This window comes from Erigeron canadensis, chromosome 4 (genome assembly GCF_010389155.1).
Source record: "Erigeron canadensis isolate Cc75 chromosome 4, C_canadensis_v1, whole genome shotgun sequence".
In the NCBI taxonomy this organism is placed as follows: Eukaryota; Viridiplantae; Streptophyta; class Magnoliopsida; order Asterales; family Asteraceae; genus Erigeron; species Erigeron canadensis.
In genome coordinates, this window is record NC_057764.1 from 28,269,310 (window position 1) to 28,292,871 (window position 23,562).

General features: G+C 32.3%; 2 protein-coding genes across 2 annotated transcripts; both read left to right on the forward strand.

The window, feature by feature from the left end:
- The first annotated feature begins 459 nt into the window (after positions 1-459).
- LOC122596689 (ACT domain-containing protein ACR4-like) lies at positions 460-3,593 on the forward strand. Its single transcript, XM_043769308.1, has 7 exons — positions 460-516; positions 1,327-1,448; positions 1,542-1,656; positions 1,742-1,809; positions 1,905-2,492; positions 2,578-2,682; positions 3,109-3,593. Exons 1-7 carry the CDS (start codon positions 513-515, stop codon positions 3,448-3,450), a joined length of 1,344 nt encoding a protein of 447 aa, XP_043625243.1. The 5' UTR covers positions 460-512; the 3' UTR covers positions 3,451-3,593.
- Positions 3,594-10,802: 7,209 nt separating this feature from the next.
- On the forward strand, positions 10,803-12,626 carry LOC122594819. The gene is made up of 4 exons (XM_043767129.1): positions 10,803-11,285; positions 11,453-11,563; positions 11,672-11,821; positions 12,379-12,626. The coding sequence occupies exons 1-4, from the start codon at positions 10,881-10,883 to the stop codon at positions 12,517-12,519; spliced, it is 807 nt and encodes a 268-aa protein (XP_043623064.1). The 5' UTR covers positions 10,803-10,880; the 3' UTR covers positions 12,520-12,626.
- The last annotated feature ends 10,936 nt before the right edge of the window (positions 12,627-23,562 follow it).

A 23,562-nucleotide genomic window follows, 5' to 3' on the forward strand; every position in this document is an offset into this window, starting at 1 on the left:
CTTACCGATTTGCCAAATATTGACAGTTAACTTACCAAACCCAAACTAACATTTTCAAAAGTCAATAAAAGCGTATATATTTCAAGTATATATATTTTCTAATAACAAGTCATTTTCATGAGATCTTTCTTTCTCTCTCCAAAAACATTGGAGATCTTACATTCATCTCCCCACCACGTGACCAAGTAAAATCACATAATTTCACCTCAAGTGTACATTAGTCACACCCTCACCTACCCAACTAACATACACCAGATCATGTGCTCCTGTCCAATATTCGATCCGACCCGACCCATAATCATTTCTGGGAACTCTCCCTGTTTAAATTCCCACCCCTGAATTCAAAAACCAAACTTTATTCACAAAGCTTTCAGAAAAACAAGGAAAGAATAAAACACACAGAATTTACAGCACACCATTTCTTTTGGGCTTCTTTGCTCTGTTTTCCTCTGTTTTCCATACAAAGTTCTTAACTTTTTAGTGACCCTTTTCAATAACACAGCTTATAAATCATGGGTATGTCTTATTTTCTTCAATCTCCTTCTCTACACAATATATTATACATATCTATACACACACACACATGGATATACAATATATTTTTGGTAGTGATTTGTTATTGAAATAGTTGAATGTCTGGTATTTGAAAATTCTGAGATTCTTTTTGTTATGCATTTAAAAAATGGCCCACTAAATCCACACAAAGACAGAGAAACATAAATATTGGCTTTTTTTTGGTGGCTTAAGGCTCTTTTCTATTGGCCTTCTTGTTCTTGGTATCTTTTGTTTCTATTTACTTTTCATAGAATATTATTCTTTTCGTCCCAAAATAATGACATTTTATACTTTACCATTTTAGCAAGTATATATGTAATTCCATAATCTTATATGTTCACATAAAATTAACCAAATATGTGTCAACCATTTTTAAAAAATGGACAATTATTTTGGGACGTATAGAGTATGATTTAATCTTATCTTATACATTATATATACGGCACAACACATATTTTCCACACATATTTTCCATACACAACAGTATATGCAATGGTAAAATTGTGTTGGGTAGGAATCATCCCTCTTTTGAGATATAAAATTAAATCTTCATCTTCAATAATTATTCTGCTGTGACCCTTTTATTTCCTTTTTTTTGACACACATTCCTAATTACTTACAATACACTCTTTCTTTCTTTTATATGCAAACACATTCCTTCTTTAGTGATAGTATTTTTCTGATTGCTAAATATCTTTTTTCACCTAATTAAGTATCTTTTTTATGTGTGGTTTGTAATTGTATGTTTGTCTATTTGATGACTTAATTCAGAGAGTTGTAGTATGAGCTATTCTGGAAACATGGAGGATGAATATGAGAAGTTTATTCGACGAATGAATCCGCCTAGAGTTGTAATCGATAACGAATCCTGTAAAAATGCAACCATTATACAGGTATCTTTTCGAGTTTTTTTCCTTATAATGATATATGATTTTTTAAAACTTTTGTTAGTTCATTTAGTATTAAATTTATGGTGATATAATTAGGTTGATAGTGCTAACAAACATGGAATACTTTTGGAAGTTGTACAAGTTCTTACTGATCTTAATTTTATCGTCACGAAAGCTTACATTAGTTCTGATGGAGGATGGTTTATGGATGGTAAAGTTCAAAACTTTATAATCTTTATTAGTAATCCATGTCTATTTTTATAGTAATACTGATAGTTTTCGTCTTTCTTGAATAGTTTTCAATGTCACTAATCAAGAAGGGAACAAAATTACTGATGAAGAAGTTTTGGATTACATTCAAAAGGTATGCAAGAAATTAAGTTTCTTTTTAGGGTGTTTATGGAGACAATAATGGCGTCTATATTCCATATGATTATGGTTTATTGGACTTTTTTTTAGGCTCTTGGCTCGGAAACTAGCTTCACGACATCAATGGATTCGATTGGGGTGACATCCTCAACAGACCATACAGTAATCGAGTTAATAGGAAGTGATAGACCAGGACTATTATCTGAACTATGTGCAGTCCTTACACACTTAAAGTGTAACGTGTTAAACGGTGAGGTGTGGACCCACAACACACGAGCTGCTTCCGTGTTGCAAGTGACGGATGAGGAGACGGGGTTGGCTATTATGGACCCAGAGAAACTTTCTACTATAAAGAAAATGCTTTGCAATGTACTTAGAGGTAGTAACAAAGGTAATGAAGCTAAAATCGTGGTCTCTTGTGGCGTGACCCACACCGAGAGACGGCTGCACCAAATGATGTTTGCTGATAGAGACTATGAGAGATTAAATGAGGGGTGTAGTGAGAAACAAAGGCCAGATGTAAAGGTTGTTAATTGGTATGATAAGGATTATTCAGTGGTCACAATAAGGTGTAAAGATAGGCCAAAACTTTTGTTTGATATTATTTGCACATTAACTGATATGGAATATGTTGTGTTTCATGGAAATGTTGACGCCGACGGGCAACAGGCTTATCAGGTTTGTGAAGATTGAATGTTTGTTGGAATTTTTTCATATAATATGTAACTTAGAAGATAATTACCTGTGTGTTTTGTTTTTTTAGGAATATTGTATTAGACATACGGATGGTTTCCCTGTGAATTCAGACGCAGAGAGACAAAGAGTGATTCAATGCCTTGAAGCTGCCATTGAAAGAAGAGTTTCCGAGGTAAACACCATCAGAAATATGCCACTTTTGAGCATATTATCATTTCTGATTGTTTTTTCACAGCACTTGGTTGTGTCTTGAGTGATTAAAGAATGCTTTGAAGGGTTCTTGCATCTCAAGTTCTTAAGTTAAAGTTCTAACTTTGATGGTCCGGATTCTTAAAATAAAAATGCTTCATTTTGTTTGATTATGTTTTTCATCTTGTTCTTGTGAAACTTGATTCTTTCATGTATTAGGTATAGTCAAATTGATGTAGGCTAATGCGGTTTTGTAAGGATATTAGCCGATCTCTGTAACATTTAATTGTGAAGTCTCTTTAATCGTATTATTATATCAAGTTGTTGTTCATTTAGGATAATCTTATATTATTGAGTAGTTAGCATTTAAACGAATAAATTATCTTGATAAAATTTTGTTTTGCTTTAGGGATTAAAGCTAGAACTATGCACAAAAGACAGAGTTGGGCTGTTATCTGATGTCACTCGTATTTTCCGAGAGAATAGCCTCACTGTCACAAGAGCTGAGGTGGCTACACGGGCAGGAAAAGCCATGAACACATTCTATGTTCGTGATGCTTCAGGGTACCCCATCGATCCCAAGATCATTGATTCTATCAGGAAAGAAATCGGGCAAACAATACTAAAAGTCAAAGGCAACCCGCGTGACATAAGCCAAAGTCCTCAAGAATCTCCCAATAGGTTCCTTTTCCGTGGCCTTTTCAAGACCAAATCTTTTTGCAATTTCGGGATTGTTCGATCATACTCTTGAATTCGTGATGTACTCCTAGGCTTTTGGTAAAACTTGTAAATACTATTTGTAAATATGAAAATCTTAGTTTTTAGTCACTTCATTGTAATTCAACTTGTTTATCGTGGCAATTTGTGTGAATGGAGGGTTTGTTCTTGATTCTATTCTTGTGGGGTTAATGGAACCTGTATTAGTACATTATGATTGAATCTTGTGGATCTTATTGCCACAATTCCAGGGCAAGTTGAAATGAAAGGTCACACATGTAAAATTAGTTTGTGGTTAGATTCCAGCAGCCACTCATTGACCAGAACCAAGTCAGCCATGATGTTATTTTCAGTATGTTTCTTATTTTCCAGCATACTATCATGTAATTGATGGTATAATAGTACGATGTCTTGCATTCGGATTGTACGAACGTTTGTCAAATGTTTTGAACATTGTAATCATAGATGGTGACATTTTGATGGTGGTGTATATGGTATATGTCGAACCACTTGTTATGTGTAATGTGAATAATTTTTTTTTTTTTGTTGATGTACCAAATTAGCGCCGACTATTGGCTTGGTCCAGAAAAGACAGGTGAACTTAGTGTTGAAATGACTTCTCAAGTTTGGAAAGTTCAAAACTCGGCCACGATTTGCGTAAATCTCAAACCTAGGTTAGGCTTGTATCAGCTGAAGCATTTGTCTACACAAAATTTAAAATACACCGTTTACATATTGTTATGCCTAAACTGCAATGGAGTTCAATGAAAGCTCTAAAAGAGGATAAACTTACATGTTAATTTATATTTTTGTTTTGGGTGAAGATTCTGTAAGTTATATGAAATTAAACACAACTTTAAACATCTCTATCAGCTACAAAAATTCAAGCAGCCGTTGCACATGATAGTTGTATCCGAACCCCATTTACTACTGAATGAGTCTATTTTCTTTTTTTCGTCACAGTTGATCACTAACGGGTCAAAATGGCAATAAAAAAAATAGCTAAAAAGGAAGCGGGTCATATATTGTACTTGTTTTGATCAAAACCCACATTTACATAACCTATATGACCCATTTATATTGTCAACTACACTATAATATCATAGTGCTGGTGCGTCAACCAAAATGGTTTTGATGTACTTCTAAACCTAGCTAGGGTGTCCATAATAAAGGCATAGTCTCTGCCACTGCCCACTAGCACACCTCTTAACCCACCCCCAACCCAATGGTCTCTACGAGAGCCCTAGAGCCATTTGTGTATGGTCAAAGTGATTAAATGGTCCATGTCTTTTGGTCCAAAAAGTGAATCTTTCGAATATAGGGATAGAAGTCTAACCAAGATTCTTGTTTGACTACAAATTTTGATCTAACAAAGTACCTGTGACTTATATTTTGTTTGAAAGGTTTTACTAAACGTACGTAAATTAGTTGTACTTTTATCATGAAACCTAGGATGCGTTCTTGATACAGAAAGGATATGTTTTTTTATGCGGATTAATGATAGCCCTTAAGCCGTCATTAGAAAAATCCTTGTTTGAATAGAATTTTAAAAAGGTATATAATTTGTTGATATTTAGACATAATCTTCAAATGATTGGAAGAAATCCATTTCTTTTATGTATGCTTTATGTTGGACTATGATCCCCGTAAAGCTTTACTCTAATGTGTGATGTAGAGTTCCACATTATCTACCGTGGACCCAAAGTGAAAAAAAAAAAAAATCAATCCCAAACACCCCTTACTCAATGCAATATGGTAATTGACTTCAGTTTAAAATGATTAGGAGAAGATCATGTGCATGCATGTTTGTACAAATCTTTACTCACATGGAAAACACAAACTGACCCTTAGATATTTCAATGTTTTAATTTGACCATCCAAGTACAATGCTCCTTATCTCACGAGTACGTTATTAGATAAAATATGATTCCTCTAAAATATGATAATAACAATAAAGTATACCCGAAAATCCAAATGACCCCGTAAAAAAAATAATATTTGTCATTAATTGTTAGTTTCCCAAAACGAGATGATTGTTCTTAGATGGATATGAGTTCGGTTTTGTTAGAACCGGATTTAGGAGTGAAAAACACGCACAAAAATATATGGAGATTTAGACTCATAATGTTGTAAATGACTCTCTATTTATAATGAGAGCATTTACAACTTCGTCCATGGTTTTTAGTATGTACAATATAAGTTCTTGTAGTTCCAATCATTCAATGGGAAACCTTATATTATGTCTTTAAGAGTAAATACGTTCATCGTATATTTACTAGACATAGGGATTTTAGTTATCGTCAATTATCATATCACGAATGATAAACAATTAGTTACGGTCACATTTAATGTGGTTCCAACATACATTCGTTAAGAACTTATCTTAAATATAATTTACTGCTTTAGGGTAATGTGAATTGACAAGGACTTGTGTGATCAATTATATTTTCAACAGAGAGCTCACAAGTAATATCTTTGGCATAAACTCTGACTGTGATGCAGGTTCACAAGCTATGACTCTAGGCTTGGAACGTGAGTCGTCCTGTACGCATAGTTGTTAAACTCGTATGAGTCACAAGTCGAGTCAAAACAAAGAGAAAACGAGACGACTCGATGGAATGACTCGATTTACTCCTGATTCGTAACATGATTCGTGTTTTGTGTTGCGAGTCGGTCCGAGTCACGAGTCGAGTCATGAGTCACAAAATAATTTTTTAATTTTTGTTAAACATAACTCTTTTGTATGCTATTAAATTTGATTTGATTTTAATTGTATTTTCTATTTTTAGCTTAATATATTAATACATTACAATATGTTTATAATAAATACCTGCACATAATTATAAAAATATACATTTTCTAATATCATGACTTTTACGATTTGAGTCACATTTCGAGTTACGAGTCGAAAATTCAGATTTCGAGTCAAGTCGAGATTTACGAGTCGACAACTATGCTGCACGTAAAATGGGTAGGATCACACAAGTTCATAGAAGAAAAAAAACATTAGAAAATGAGGATGTTAGTTTAATAGCTAAAGGATAATATAAAAATAATAGGTTAGGCTAATCACTACTTTGTACAACTAACTATGCATAATTAATGGGGGAAGATGTCATTATAACGAATCTTGTAAGATAACAAGGATCGAAACCCGCACAACTTTGTCATATATATATATATATATATATATATATTTTGGAAACGCATACATTGTCGTAGTTCAATTTATCTATCTAACTAAGAGATGATATCACTTCTATCTAGCTTATAAATAAGACTTTTGCTTATTTATAAATTTTTAGATAAATATTCTTTATTTAAATGTCTCATTTAATCTTAAATGATATTCTTATTTGGCAAATTTAAATAAATTTAATAATTTATTTATTTAAAAAGTATGTATGTGGTGAATTTTAATTTTATAATAACTTTAGAGTTTTGTTTATGACAGCCCTTAAGGCTGTCAGTATTAATTAATTTGATACATTAAAATTTATACTTTGTTTTGCGAAAATTCAGAAGAACAGTTATTGATATATATATACTACTTTTTATGCATGAAGTAAACTTTTAATGACAAACCCTTAGGAATATAAACTTATCTCAATAGTTTGCATTCTTATTTAAGTGTCCTTTTTTTTTAATATAAATTAAACTTCACATATCGTGATATTTTAGTTTGCAATTTTATTTAAGTAACTTCTTTTAATAAATAAATTAAACTTAATATATATATACGAGACTTTTTTAAAGGTTTTATCATATAATTTAAATTAAAGTATTATCTAGAGTAATAAATTCTTTCTAATTTTTAGACTAATTACCCCAATTCAACTTGGATATCTTAATTTTTAGATAATTTGTATATTATTTTTCTTGCGTGATTAATTAAGGGGTGATCTTTTGCATGCTAATGTGTAGGTGATTCATTCAAATTATTAAGATATTGATGGTATTTTGCAAGCTCAAAATGAATTTTTGCTGTGTTCTTTCAATGTGATTACTTAACCTATTTAAGAAATATAATATTGATGTTAAGTTCATAATTTTTTATGACATGAGTTTTCTTCGTCAATTATATTCTTTCTTGAAGAGTTAAGAATAAGAAAAGTTTAAAATTTTTAATATTATCAAAAACAGGATATTGGACAACTTACATTTATGGTAATTATTTTATTTTTGTTTAAGTGTTCTTTTAATAACAAACTAATGAACTTAAAATAAATTAACATTCTCGGTATAATTTATTATTATGTTAATGTTATATAGAGTTTTTTATGAAGATATATACTTAATGTTTTCTTTTAGCTAATAAATGTCATAATTATAAATTTTTTAATGCGTTTAATCCTCCAAACCAAATAGCCATATAATCCTCCTAATGATGAGATAATGACACGTGGAAAAGTCACGGGACAAGATTAATAAAAATAATTAGTGAATACCACATGTCCCTTTCTTAATGTTTTAAAAGGATTATTAGGCTATTTGGTTAAGAGGATTTATCATTTTCCTTCCATCATACATGGATAAGAGAAATAATAATTAGCCTAAAAAGATTAGCTTAATTATTAGCCTAACAATTTAAGCCTAACACTAATTTTGAATCTCTATTATAAATAAAACAAAATTGTTGTATATAAGTATTTTTGGAAAATTTTTGATGTGGCAAACCCATATTTATTTTAGAATACTTTCTTTTTAATTATGATGTCATATATACTTTGTATTATTTTCATTAAAAATAGCCCTTTAAATGTTTAATAAAGAATTAGAGACCTATATAATATTATAAATAAAATGCTTTTTTTAATTACCTAATGTAATAATTACTCTTATTTTATAAATTATTATTGTGTTAGTTAATTCATTAGGTTAATAATAAACATTACATATATTTTTTAATATATATATTTTATTTTCAAAATTTTATTAATATACCCGGGTTAAACCCGGGTTAATTAACTAGTTGTTAAATAGATATGGATTGAGTCAGGTTATCTTTTTATTGGTATCTCTACGTAGTATTTTATTGAATCAAACTTTCTTTTTATTGTCATCACTCATGTAGAGTCGAATGATTAATCTGTGTAAATTACTTTGTATTTAAAATAATAATAATAATAAATAAAAATAGATCAATAATATATACTCTGTAAAAAGTAATATTTATTTAAACTGTATCAATTCAAAACATATATAAAATGCAAGTTGGGATGTGAAGAAAAATAATATATATCATATAATTTCTAAAAGGCATAATAGGGCATTAATATAATTTTTAGCATTAATTGTAGGAAATGACAAGGGATTAGTATTCTTTAAAGTTAACTTCATAGAAACCATTGGATTAAATCCAATCGTCATCTTAACATTTCTTAGATTCATGTTTTCCATGTGTGTGTGTTGTGTGATAGATATAAAAACAATGAAATAAAGAAAGAAATGAAGAAGAAAACAGAAAGGCAAGAAAATAAAGTAGAGGGAAAGAAAGAAGGAAAGGAGTAAAATGGACCGTTATGTGGGCCCCACCTTTAAAAAAAAAAATACTTCTAACGGTCAAAAAATTCGAGAGGCACCCGGGGACAGCCGTCTCCACTTCGGTCACCACCTGACCGGTACCGGTACCACGGGACGGTGTTCCCCCGGTACCGGATTGGTGCCAGTATTACTCCGTCCACCCTTAAAAGGCGTTTGTCACAACGAAGATAGTTTAATGAATTTTAAAAAGGTCCAAATTTGATGGACTTAGTCGAAGTTATTCACTCTTAAAAGTAAAAATAATCATTCATCAGTTTAGAATACCAGTATATGTTTATCAGTTTACCTCCCTATGGCTACAGAGTGAAGTCCATACATATCTGAAAGTATCAGAAATATAGAAGGGCCAATTTGGTTGGCCTAAGATAGTATTGATTTCCTTGTTCCCCATGGCCCATAAGAAATCAAGAATAGCCCAACATTACCTTTTCTATTTAAAAATTACAGTCAAAGATAGGAGTGTTTTCTTTTTCTTTGTTTTTATTTTTCTGAATATCTACATTTACCGATAATCATTGATGAGTTGGTGTAGTAGTTTAGAGTTTATTTGGTGATTTATAGGTTTTAGTTTCGATCCTCATTCTACAAACTTTGAGATATATAGGTAGTCCTTCCATGATCACTTGACTTGGGTATACTCAGCTTCAAGTCCGAAGGGCAGAGTTTATCCCTTTTAATCGTCGTGCCTTTGGGCAGATTAGTATGAGGTTTTTCCTTCCATTGGGTATTTGAAATAGACATTTCTAATTCGAGAGAGCTATTTAATGCGGACCCGGTTAAGACAACGTATGCAAGACCTTTCACTATCGAATCACAACACGAAGTTTCAAGCGAAATTCACATTAAAAAAAAAAATCTACATTAACCGATATTATCCATAAGCAATATAGGGACCACATCTAAATTAAAATTTTAAACAGAACTAAAATGACCCCAAAGTTATTCCCGCCCCCTCCAAAACCCATTTATCATTTTTAAAAACATTTCAATATAAATTTATTTAAAAACAAGAAAAACGTCAGTCACGCGGCTCACATTCTTGTCACAAAACTTTAACACCTTCAGTTCACCAGGTATTTTTATTGTATATATTTATATTTCTACATTATTTTTATTACATACAATCCTATGTAATCATTCTTCTTTTTTAGGGTTTTTTGATTTGGGTTCTCGCAATAGTATGTGTTTGTAATTTATTGGTGCTTTTTACATGGCATAAATGTTGATTATTTATTTTGAAATTGAAACAGTAATCTAGAGAAATATTAATTAATACACTTATAAATAAGCAATATGAGTTTTGACCTAGCGGTATTGGGTTGGCCCATCAACCAATTGGTTGTGGTTTTGAAGTCTCATTAGGGACATTTTGCTTCTGAAAAGAAAGGGAATGATTACTAGCTTTTTATACTTTCAGGTTTTTTTTTTTTTTTATTCTTTTTGTTGTAATTATTAGTTGTCTGATGCATATTGTGACCATAAAGTTGTGTTCTTGTAATTTCAATTTATGTTGTGCCAAACTTTTGAATCATCTTATTTTTTGTGCTTCTAATGATCTTTTAGCAGTTTATTAGGCAAATTTTATGTGTATCACATGTTCTGCTTATAGGTGTATTTTTATTATTGGGAGCTCGCATTCTCATTAACTGTGTATGCTCCTTTTGCAGACAAGTTTCTGAGATGGCGGCCTTAAAAAAGTGCAACAATGATGGGGAAGCGGATAACGTGGTCTTGGTAGACTTGGACAGTGATACTATCAGTGATGTTAAGATTGAGATGCCTAAAACTCATGCTAAACAGCCACGGCGTTCAACTAGATTAAAAAGTGACAAGAATGTTCATTTGAGGTCATACATTTACATTGATGATGATGATGAGTGTCCTGCTCATTCCTCTAAGAAAAATCTCTCGCGGAAAAGGATGTACCCTGGGAGAGGTCGCAGCAATTCTAATGGCGGCGACATTCAATCAGATTGTGAGTCATGTAATGGTGATGGTGAGCTTATGGTAGATTCGGCGGGGACACTACAAAAGCTATGGGAGAAAGCGTCTTTGAAGAAAAAGTCAAATGTCGAAATTGTTGATGGTGCAAGTGTCATTGCAGCTGCAACTGTTGATAATAGCCATGTTACTGAGCACATAAATGATAAGTCTAAAGCAATATCTCTGACTTCTAATAATGTGGTTTTGCGTGATCCCACTATTGCTGATGTTCCTATGGAGAGCTCAATTGTTAATGAAAGAGAAAAGCACAAGGAGACCGAAGAATACAAACGAGTATTAAAGGAAGAACTGTTAGCCAGAGAAAGAGCCTTAAAAGTTCAGGTATACTTAAAGAACATGGTCAAGGCATACTCAAGTTACTTTTTTTTTCCCTCAGATTCATAAGTATGTATTATTTTTATTTTCATGTTACATCTGAAGCTTTCATGGCAGAACACGAGTTTCTGTTTTGCTGTTTTTAGGTGTAAAACTTATAGTTTCTTCTGCAGGCAGAGGAGGTCCGTTTGCTGAAAAGACAAAAAGCTGAGAAGATGCGTTTGTTAGACACGGAGAGAAGACAAAAACAACGTATTGCAGAAATCAGGGAATCTCAAAAACAGGTTCCCAGGAACTTCGACCTGTGTTCATGATGATACCTAATTCTATCGTGTCTTTACCAGTTCTCAAAATTTTTTTAAGTTTATTCTGTTTTCTTCCATTTTTCGCAGGACGAGGAAAACATGAACTTGAAAGAAATGTATCGTGTTGAAGTCCAACAGGACCTTAAAAGGCTGGAAATGACGTGTCATGATATGGGTTCGTTATTGCAGGGTTTGGGGATTCTGGCTGATAATGGCAATTATGTCCCATCACATCAGGTGAGTTCTCTGTTTTCTGGTTGTAATTTTATGGATCGATGGACTGAATTACCGTTAGATTCCTTAGCCATTGGCGCTCATTGTGTTACTTTTATTCTTCCTTTTGTTGAGAATGTTTTAGCTAAACTTAATTATATCAACCGCATAAGTTAGCAAAAAGATTCAAGCGCCTTTACTTGAAATGTATCCTTGTGTGCATCATGCTCTGATATAAAAAGATGAACAGAAATAAAAAAAAATTAACACTTTTTTTTGTGAATCAACAAGTTAGAATCCCTTCAATGCCAGATTAATGATGCATGCTTTGTGTTTTATGTGCATTTCCAACAGATATGATAACCATCACATTTGCGATTAACGATTTGTACCAAAATTGCCCATTCAGATAGTTTGTGGGCTTGCATGTCATTATGTGTAATAGTTGACGAGTTTAAGTATTTTAATACGAGTATTATTCTCACAAAGATTAATGTTCTAGGATATTGATAAATTTATTGAAAACCATTCTATGTGAATTTTTCTTTTAATAAACTCTCCATATCATATGACTGTTTCAGGTCCGTGCAGCTTATAAAAGAGCATTACTGAGCTTTCACCCAGACCGAGCTCAAAAATCTGATATGCGTCAGCAAGTTGAGGCAGAGGAAAAGTTCAAGCTCATATCTCGCATGAAGGATCAAGTTATGATGTTAACTTAAGTTTAGGTAATCTAATCTTACGACACTTTAATCCATCTTTTGGTAACACGAGCTTATTCAATGTATCTAAAACCATGATTGAATGAGGTTCTCTTTTGACAAACAGAGCCAAACTTGTTAGTTCTACTACCCAAACATCTGTAGTGGTGTTTAAAATTCTAGGCCCAAATGTAGGTAATTATTATTTATGACTCCAGTGTTATTAAAATTCTAGGCCCAAAAGTCAAAAGCAATTAGTGAATCACGTTTAAATCAGTTCTAATGATGAGGAGCTAAAGCAAATGCTATACAAGAATGTGGCCCAATTTGTGCTAAATGGTTATTTTGTATCTATAATTCAAGAACCCTACTGTACATAAATCTTTTGTATCTCTACGTCCTTTCGTGCTATCACTTAAAAATATATGTATGTAATAGTGGGGTTCTAGAATTAAAATTGAATCCTATTATGTGTTGTGACTTTTGTTTGTGTATTCAATACTTCGTAATTAATTTTTTATATAAAAATAGTGATCAGGTATTTGTAATACTATATATACATAGTCTGGATATTGGTTCAGGATGGTGTAAAGATTTATGAATCAATAAAAACCAACAACAAGATAATGGAAATAAGATAAATTTATGAAGAAATCAAAAAGATTTATTATTGATAGCTTAGGTTCAAATACAGAAAATATAAAGATAACCCATATAGGGACAAACTACATAATATATCTACATCTTGACAATTTGAATTTTTTGAGCAAAAGTTATCTGTTATAGAAATATGAATACGATGAGGGACTATGGTGGCATGCTAATCAGCAGACTCTCATTTAGAAGAGGAGTAGTTCTTTTTTCTGTCCCCCTTTTTTCTTCAATACTGATGTGTATATATCTTTTGAGATATATCTGTTGCAGGGCATAACGGGTGTGATAACGGTATAATGAAGTTCTATCCCTCACACCTTTGATCCCTCATCTTCAGTGAAGCAACCATTTAGCCCTTCAACTATCTGCATCTTAAACAACTTTAAATGGGACCAAAAGCAAAGATTGAAGATACACTGTCATTTCTCAACAGATGGTCTAAAAGGTCTGCAATGACTAATCTAAGAATCATTAAAAGAATTTCGGGTTTTCGAGACAACAGAATTAGATACAACGACTGACCACATGAGTTATGTCCGTCACCAGGCCTCCATTGTTGTATATGTTGGCCAGCATTGTTGAACCACTGGACAGGTCATCCTATCCTAAACATATACGAGTATATGTATACAGGGTTATCCAATTAGCTTGTTTATACTACTGCACTCAAGTTTTAGGGCAGTCAAAAAAGATTGAAAGTCAAAACTTGTCAAACATTGAAGGAAGATCTTGATAAGCCTTGCTGGGGACATACAACTTATAGTTGATTGGGTAAAATTGATAGGTGTTAACTTGTGGTAACAAGATAATAAACAACTATAGATAAGGATTCAAAGTGTTAACGGTTTGGTAAAATCGATAGACAAGATTGTTTACAATAACAATACAAATTCGTCAATTAAATAGGTCTTGATAGAGAAGGTGGTAACCGGATCTTAGGGATTTAGCAATTGGTTAATTGGTTCGGATAAGGTAATAAGCTAGGTGGCCAACTAATGAGTTCTTTGTCTAACCTCGTTATAAAATCTACATAATTGAATTGGTTTTAACTTAAATGCAACCTAAATAATTTGTGTCATGGAGTCGAAGTAGATGATCTTTTAATTAATCTTTATATACAAATTCTCTTTTCGTTTAGTTATTCGGAATTGCTAACCTTTTTAATTCAACTAACTATTTCAAATCCAAGGTGACGGGAGTCCTTAAATCCAAACTCTTTTTCTAAGCTACATTAAACTCGCTTATTTTTAATCAGTCCCTGTGTTCGACCTAGACTTACCTTTAAAGTATATTGCATACGAACGGGTTCACTGCCTGAGAGTGTGTAGTAGTCAGTTAATTGGTATTTCTTGTTTTTAAATTTATAACTCGATTTTACACATCAAAATACTTGTTTGGAATATCTGATTACATGCATAATGACAATTACTACTCTATCTACTACCCTATGAGGCTGTTTGTAACATTCGTGAGTTTTTAACTTGTATTAAAGTGAATTAAACATAATTAATTGTGATGTAAGTCCATGATTTAATGGATTAATTTATTTTCGACCCATTGACTTTCGTTATTTATGTATGTAACATTTGCTTTTCTTTTCGGATTCATCTTTCATGCGTATAACTCCTGTTTCTAATAGTAGTCTAAAGGTGGTGAAATTAGACAGAAATAGACTACTTACATGGATAATAGTCTAAAAATGACGAAACTGGAAAATAGACAGAAATAGACTACTTACATGGGTAATAGTTTAAAAATGACAAAACTGGAAAATAGACAGAAATAGACTAATTACATGGGTAATAGTCTAAAAGAGTCGAAAAAGAAAAAGTGGACATAAAGAGCCTACTTACTTGGTGTAATAGTCTAAAAGTGTTGGAATCGAAAATAGACTAGTTGGGGACAAATAGTGATTATTTACATAAGGTAATAGTGTAGCATTTGCCGTTTTGACCCGTTTACTTATCGTGATTTATGTTGTTAGACTTGAAAGAATTTATATTTCGGAAATGAATATTTGAGAACTTTAGTGTAAACTATGCCCAAGCATTTACACTATATTCGTGTCGAGGTAACTAGCTATTTGTGTGACATTAATGGGATAAATACCCACCTATTTTGTTTTCCCAAACTAGCCCCACATCCCCCATGCACTTATCTTTTATCCTTTCTCTTTCTCACCCACCTTTAATCTCTTATCTTTCTCTCTCTCTCTCTCTCTCACACACACACACACAAAATGCACATCAACATCTCCCCCCCTCTCTCTCTAAATTTCTTGAATCATTAATTGTGTTTTAAGTTGGAATCACATTAAATTCACCGTCTCTTTCATTATTGGGTCATCATACCAAGGATTTAAAGGTCAAAGTCCAAGATTCCGTCTAACTCAAATTCGGGTTTGACTCTTTGAAGGTAATTTTGGTAAGTAAAACTCATCTCAAATCCACCATTTTATGTTTATAATCATGTTTCAAGTCTAACCTAAACAACCCTTAGTCAATTTTTGGTTCAAAAGCTTAATGGGTCGATTTTAGGGTTTACAACTTGGATAATCTAGGTCAAAATCGGATTTGAGGCTTAATTGAAGTTATGGAATGATATTTAAAGTATGGGTTAGTTTCATACACATTACTTATTCCAAATTATGCTCAAACCATGTCTTAACATTCTTCAAATCGAGGTCTAGGTCGAACTATGGTTTTGTGAGGTCAAAATGGGTCAAGAACGATTCTTGAGTTAAAGTGATGTTATGGAACGAAATTATGAAAGGGATTATGTTTGTTATGTTCAATCATGTTGATTATATGTCGAGTTGAGTCTTGAATCTCACAAAATCGAATTTTCAAGTGCCGAATTAGAGTTTGGATGTTCTTGGTCAATTTTGACTTTTTAGTCAAACCCATGTTGCTGCCCACTTTCTTCCTTTATGTCTTTAAGTCGTTTAATCAATGCCAAAGACAATTCCTAACATCCCCCCTAATCTCATATCCATCCAACAAACATCATTTTGATTCTTATGATCAAACGAGCCTCGAATCATGTATAACTATAGGTTGTGAACGTATGAACGTATATTGATATGTATGCATGTATAACTATAGGTTGTGAACGTGTGACGAATATCTTATGCTTGTAACTCAATCTTAACTTGTCATAGCCGCTCAAAGTGAGTTTCGTAGCCCCTAGGCTTACTTTATTTGGGGTGGAAAGTGTACTCGTTTGTTAAATGCTTGTCGTTTAATACGATTGACTATGATATTGAACGTGATGATAACTACTTAATTGTTTGCTTGTGATACGTGTTATTGAAACATTTATTACACATATATGCTCACATTATACACTGTTGAATCCACGTTATGGGTATCTTTATGCTCACGTTATGGGTTGTTAAACCCACTTTATGGATTGTTAAATCCACGTTATGGGTATCTTTATACTCACGTTATAGGTTGTTAAACTCACGTTATGGATTGTTAAATCCACGTTATGGGTATCTTTATACTCACGTTATGGGTTGTTAAACTCACGTTATAGATTGTTAAATCCACGTTATAGGTATCTTTATACTCACATTATGGGTTGTTAAACTCACGTTATGGATTGTTAAATCCACGTTATGGGTATCTTTATACTCACATTATGAGTATTTTTATAGTCACGTTATGGATTGTTGAATCCACGTTATGGGTATTTTTATACTCACGTATTTGGTTGTTGAGCCCACGTTATTGAACGTTATTAATCCTCGTATATCGTTAACGGTTGTTATCCCGACACACTTGATTTTATTACTCAAACCTACGAACTCACCTACATTATGTTGACACGTTTTAGTACACTTTTCAGGTGAACAGGTTAATGGAAGACATATATGATGATTTGTTGCTTGATTGTGCTTGGATTGGACTTCATGAATCCGTGATTCATAGATTCCCGATTATGGGTTATGCTTATTGATGATATGCCCCTCCGAAGCTTTACCTCCGTATGTGAAATCTGCTATTACAAAGGCTGCTTAGGGATGCTTTCTGCCAGGATTACGGAGCTCACCTCAGGAGAACGGAGCTCACCTCCGTAGGAACGGACAACAGAGCTTCGCCCAAATACGGAGGAAATCTCTTATTTTCTTCCTTCTAAAGAAAAGGTACGTTTCCTTATCTTTTACTATTAAAATATATATAATATAATTAATGATAAGGTATGTAAATCCAATAAATATGTCTATCATATCTTTTCCTAAACATTAGAGAAAAAACCCTAAACCTAACTTATTCCCCAATGTGAGTTACCCTTATAAATAGAGGCCCTCATCATGGGACAGAGATATGTTCTCTTCACCCTGAAAACACATACATTCATCTTCTCCACACAAAAGGTGGCCGGCTTCTCTCCCATGGAGAATCGTCAACCACCAACACAAACACCTCCGATACAATGGCGTAAAGTGGCTCCGTAGCCCTCTGACCGTAAGGGAATCGCCAATAAATCACCCAAAACCCCTCCTTGTTCCGGATCGAAGGTCCCTGTGATTCTTTGGTTAAACAAATCGGCGCCATCCGTGGGACCTAAGATTATGTCCCTGTCAATGAGTTAGATCGAAAAGCTCCTTTTTTTCCTTTTATCTTTTTTGTCTGATCTTGTAAAACTCAAAACCAGATTTCGTGAAACCTATCACCATTAACACAAATCCCATGAAGTTAATAATGATCGATAATTAATTACATTCACTTCCTTCATAAATTTTATGGGCGGCTGGTATCCCGACCACTTTTTTGGTAATTAAACCAGACTATTTACAGCGATTATCGCTGCAAATAGTGGTGTTTTTGTCCATATCCAACTATTTGCAGCGATTACTGACAGGGGCTCGCTATTTTTTTGCCAGATTTGTTATTACAAACAGGGGGCCCACACTATTTGCAGCGACTATTGCTGCAAATAATAGGTGTGGTCTAGATACCAAAAAAGTTTGGTTGGGATATGAATCCCTATTTCATGTCCTCATACATACAAAAGTTATGGAGCAAATCCCATCAAAAATACATCAAATTCCGGAACCTAAAATAATCACCAACAAATTTGGATCATCAAATTTCTTTCACCATCCGCTCACACGTTGGCAATCGCTACACACATCGCATGATAGCCGTCACCTCCAAATTCCGTTTCGAGAAAACACCGACACAACCAAAATTTGATCCAATCGAGGCAGGATAAACCTCGGGGAAACTATAAGACCTCGGCTTCGTCTCAACATTCAGCCATGGGTTCACCGCTAAGACCGCGACGTGAAAACCAACAAAGGCTCAAATAGAATAATAATAAAATAACAAATAATATATAATAGAAATTATAAATAACAACTACAGTAATAAGTTTAGTGTTGTCAATCAACATTAATGAAAAGTAGGGACTACGAGTACTATAATGGTACATCTTTTTTTATAATAAGATATTAGTCTTTAATTATGATAGGCTAAAGGTTTTTCCTAACATACCAAACCATGTGTAAAGGGGCCATCGATCTCTTTTCTCTTTCCCTTTCTGAAACCCACCGACGCTCAAAATAATCCGCCACTTCGAAAAATCTGTCCATCATCCCATTTTCCAAGTACTATTGTTATACAATGTTAGACATTATACAAGGTTGGACCATGGACGTTACACGTTATATCTTTTTTAAAGGGTGTTTAAAAATACATTTTAAGAATAGATTTTGCGTTTTGAATAATCAAAGTTAGATTAGTAGCTTGAAAGATAATGTTTGAATTTAATTATGTTGTTTGATATCACAAATTCACAATAATAAAATAATCAGCTTCTTTAGTGTTTGATAAATATATATACATATAGGTTTTCTTTATATGAAGATTATTTTTGAGTTACTTAAGTGCAATTTTAAATTTTACAATTATGTAAAGACATGGATTATCATCCATTATATAATTTTTGAAGACATGAATTTTATGATCACATATGTACGAATAATGCTATGAGCATATGTATGCAGGTCGAGCACATGTATGCAGGGCGATCACATGTATGCAAGTATATTTTGTAAATTAATGTTTTCATGAGATTGGTGATGATCAAATGTATATAGATAGTTATATGAACATTTATAAGCAGTTATGTAGTTATAAGAACATGTATAAGCAATTATATAGTAAATAATCTAAATTTAAAGAAGGTTCCTAAAACTTCCTGCAATTTTTGGGGTTCCTATTATAATTTTTCCCTAAATGTTCCTACAATTTTTGGGGTTTCTAAGATTACTTCACTATATATATATATATATATATATATGAAAGAAATCAGATGAGAAGGTGGGTTAAGGAGAGAAGAGAAAGAATGTTTTTCTAACCAACCAGAAGTTGACATGTGGCTTTAAAAAAAAACGCGGTGGCAAATCTATAAATAATTTGACTTCAAATAAAACTGACCCAACCTAACCCTAAACTGACCCAAACCCATGCTGACCCAAACCCAAGCTAACCCTAACCCAAACTCAACCCTAAGCTGACCTAAACCCAAGCTGACCCAACCCAACCCTAAGTTGACCAAAACCCAAGCTGACCCAACCCAACCCTAAGATGACCCAAAACCCAAGCTGACCCAACCCAAACCTAAGATGACCCAAAACCCAAGCTGACCAAGCTGGTCGTGTTTTACAAAAGTTTAATTTATTTACAGTTATGCCACCGCACGTTTTATTTTAGTTTGACATACGATGCGTTTTGATTGGCCCATAAGACCTTCTCTCCATAACACAGGCTGCCCGGTACCTGTGCTTACGTGTGAAACCCCTCACATACTAATTTTTTAGTATTTGTTGTTTAATGAATAAATGTTTGGGACCCCATGAATTTTATGGATTTAAAAAATTAATATATGAGTGTCCACACCTAAGCTTATGTACCTTACATGCTTATATTACCATCCCCATCTTAATCTTAATATATATTATAAGACAGTTAAACTAATAACTTATTAACCAATCAAATAGTTCAATTTTATCAAATTGACTTCCGCTTATGTTATCAATTAATTTAACTATAAATTAAAAATTCTAATAACCATTATCCAAATATATTATTATATTAATATTTGTAGAAAAAATCTCATTAATTTACACTTTTTTGTTTTCCATCAACAATTTACACTTTTTAGTCCTGGATACTTAATTTATATTTATTTTTAACCATCAACTTGAGATACAAAATTTTCTCCCTTTTTATATATTAGTTTTGCATATTAATGTTTAAAGTTACAATTGTCACTCAAATCAAGAGGCCTAATTGTTATAAAAAAAATGAAAACAATTCTAACTGTTATTTAATTATCATAGGACAGATGATTGAAAATAAAGTTATTAGTGTTATGGGTCTGCATCATGATCAAAGACATATACTTGAATGTCAAGTACAAGATCTCAAGTATGTTTATATTTTAATTTTTAATTATATTTCATAATAATATCACATTATGAGTATAACTGGTTTCAAAAAATTCTATATTAGAGGATTAGTTTAGCATGTGCCTTATGTAATGACTACTAGCAAATAATTCCATTAATATGTCTCAGCTAATAATGACAGTGACGAACCTATGATTATTGCACTACAACTTGCAAAGTATAACACTTGAAACCGTATATCTTCAAAATTAGTTTTTATTACTTAAAATGTATTAAGATCTAATATCGTAAGTTTCGTGTCCAGTGTTAAACACGGGTCTAAAATCTAGTATATATATTATAATGTAAACAAGTATAAAGCCAAAAAAAAAATGACATTAGTAAGCTTTCTCTACACATCTATCAACTAACTAAACCGGGGAAGAAGCCCATAATCCAATTTGAAAAATATATAACATCAAACGATTTGAAAATTTGTATCAGATTAGCATAGAATAGAGCTAGTATAGTAATATTTAGTCACGATTTTTTGAACATTTTCACTTTTTCTATTTTCATTCTTTTTATTTGAACGACGAGTCAGTAATGAGTAGTTAGCTGTTTGCATTTGAGACACCACAGTAACATCTAATCGGGGGAATATGTGGAGCTCGAACCACACATGCTTGAGATAAAACCCAAGACTCTTAACACCCCCCCTCCATAGGGCTGTAAACAAACTAAACAGTTCATGAACATGAATCGTTCGGTGGGAAGTTTGTTCATGTCCATTCGTTTAGTTAAATGAACGAACATGAACAAAACTCTCGTTCGTTCAGTTATGTTCATGAACATTCGATAATCTGTTCATGAAAGTTCGTTCATTTATGTTCGTGAACCGTCGTTCGTGAAGAATAGTTCGTTTGTGTTCGTGAACATGTGTTCGTTTGCGTTCGCTTACATATATTAATACTATACCTATATATATATATATATATATATATTATTGATACTTAGTTATTTGTATTTTAAGAAAAATTTTAAAACTCTTGAATTTTTAATAAAGAAAACAATTAAAAATTAATGTTTGATATTTTATCAGAATTATCACTAAAGGACTAAATTGAAATTGAGAGGCTGGATTTGAGAGGCTAAATTTGAGAGGCTAGTAAATCTGGGGTAGTATTTCCAAATACGAGGTCACATTTGAAATGCAAGGTCACAAACTGAAATACGATGTCACATTTGAAATACGAGGTCACATTTAAAATACGAGGTCGTAATTGGAAATATGAGTTCACATTTGAAATACGAGGTCATAATTGGAAATACGAGATCACATTTGAAATACGAGGTCGTAATTGGAAATACAAGGTCACATTTGAAATACGAGGTCGTAAATGAAAATACGAGGTCACAAACTGACGGGGTTGCAATCTGGGTTGTTCTTCCCCAAAATTCATTCTAGAAAACCCTAATCGTATCTTTCGATCTGGAAGGTGTTTTTAACATCAGATTGTACTTTTAGACTCCCTAATATGATGAGAAAATAATCCTAAAGTCAGAAACTTGAAAAACGGTCTTAAACCCGTAAACCCATTTGATCAAAGTTTATAGAAAAGTGTACAAAAATTCTTATATCTTAAGATTTTGTTAACAAAATCACACGAAACTTTGACAAAAGATGTAGTATATGATTCCAAACGTTTTGGACGTAAAAAGTTCAATACTTGGTGGGTGTAGTGTGTATATTAAAAGAAAAACCAAAAAATACCAAAAGAAGAGCATAAAAAGGGGTTTTGATTTTATACCTTAAGTCTGTAAAATAGATGTTTGTGATGATGTTTAAGACGTAAAAATACTGTTATTGAAGCTAAATCTAAACAAAACAAGGTTTGATTTCCATAAAACTTGTTGATTTTGGGGTAGTAAAGTGAGGTAGTAAAGATGGGGTAGTAAGGGAAAATGGGGTAGTAAAGGTGTGTGTGTTTTTGCTAGGAGGCTAAGGTGGTGGAAATGAGCGTTTGTGAAAGAATAAGAAGTATTTATATGTAGAGTAAAATGGGAGGGTTTCATGTCACACCACCTTACAAGTCTGAAATACGATGCCGAAGTTGAAATACGAGGCAAGACCGAAATAAGAGGCTAAATAAGAAATACGATGTTGATGACTAAATTACGAGGTCGCATTTTCAAATTAACTTTTTATTTTGACTTAAAAGTTTTCGTGGTCAACTCACGGGTGTTACAAAGTACAAAAATCTTTCATGTATGTCCATAATAATCAAGGTTTTACCATTACAATATCAACCATGTCAAATAATAAGTTGGTTATTTGATCATAAACATTGATATCTGTCATTTTTTTTCTCCAAAGGTGATAACTATGTAATGGTACTTATCTATCCTATAATTTAAAGAGCAGGTTGGGAGTACACTTGAAACCCTTTATAACCCTTAATATTATATTTTCTCTTATAACATCTGGCACCCCTTATTAAATAACCAAGAAATTTTATCTTTTTTATTTTTTAATCTATTTTCAACTTTATCTTTTTAAAAGTAAACGTTATTATTAACAAATTATCTAAAGTCCAATCTATTACATTTTATAATCACTAAAACTATCGCTTAGTTGTTTTTTTTTGTTTTATATCCGTAAAGTCACTATTAATATTATTTTTGTATAAATCTACTAAAACAAGTTCATTCTTTTAATATATGAAATTTTTTCAAGTTTTAGTAATTATTTAATATCTAAATATTCTAATCATTTTTTTCGTACAAAAAAGCTATAAATTATGAAAAGTAAAACCGAGTCAAAAAGTTATGGTTCTAATTCAGGTACAGTTTATCCTTATGTATATGTTGATTGTGTTTTAAATTTTTTATATTCATTTTATTATATCTGTTTAAAAGTGACATTCTTTCATGTATAATCGTATAAGGTTTTTATCGAGATGATAATTTATTTATTGATCTGATTTGTTTATGTAGCATAAACAAAG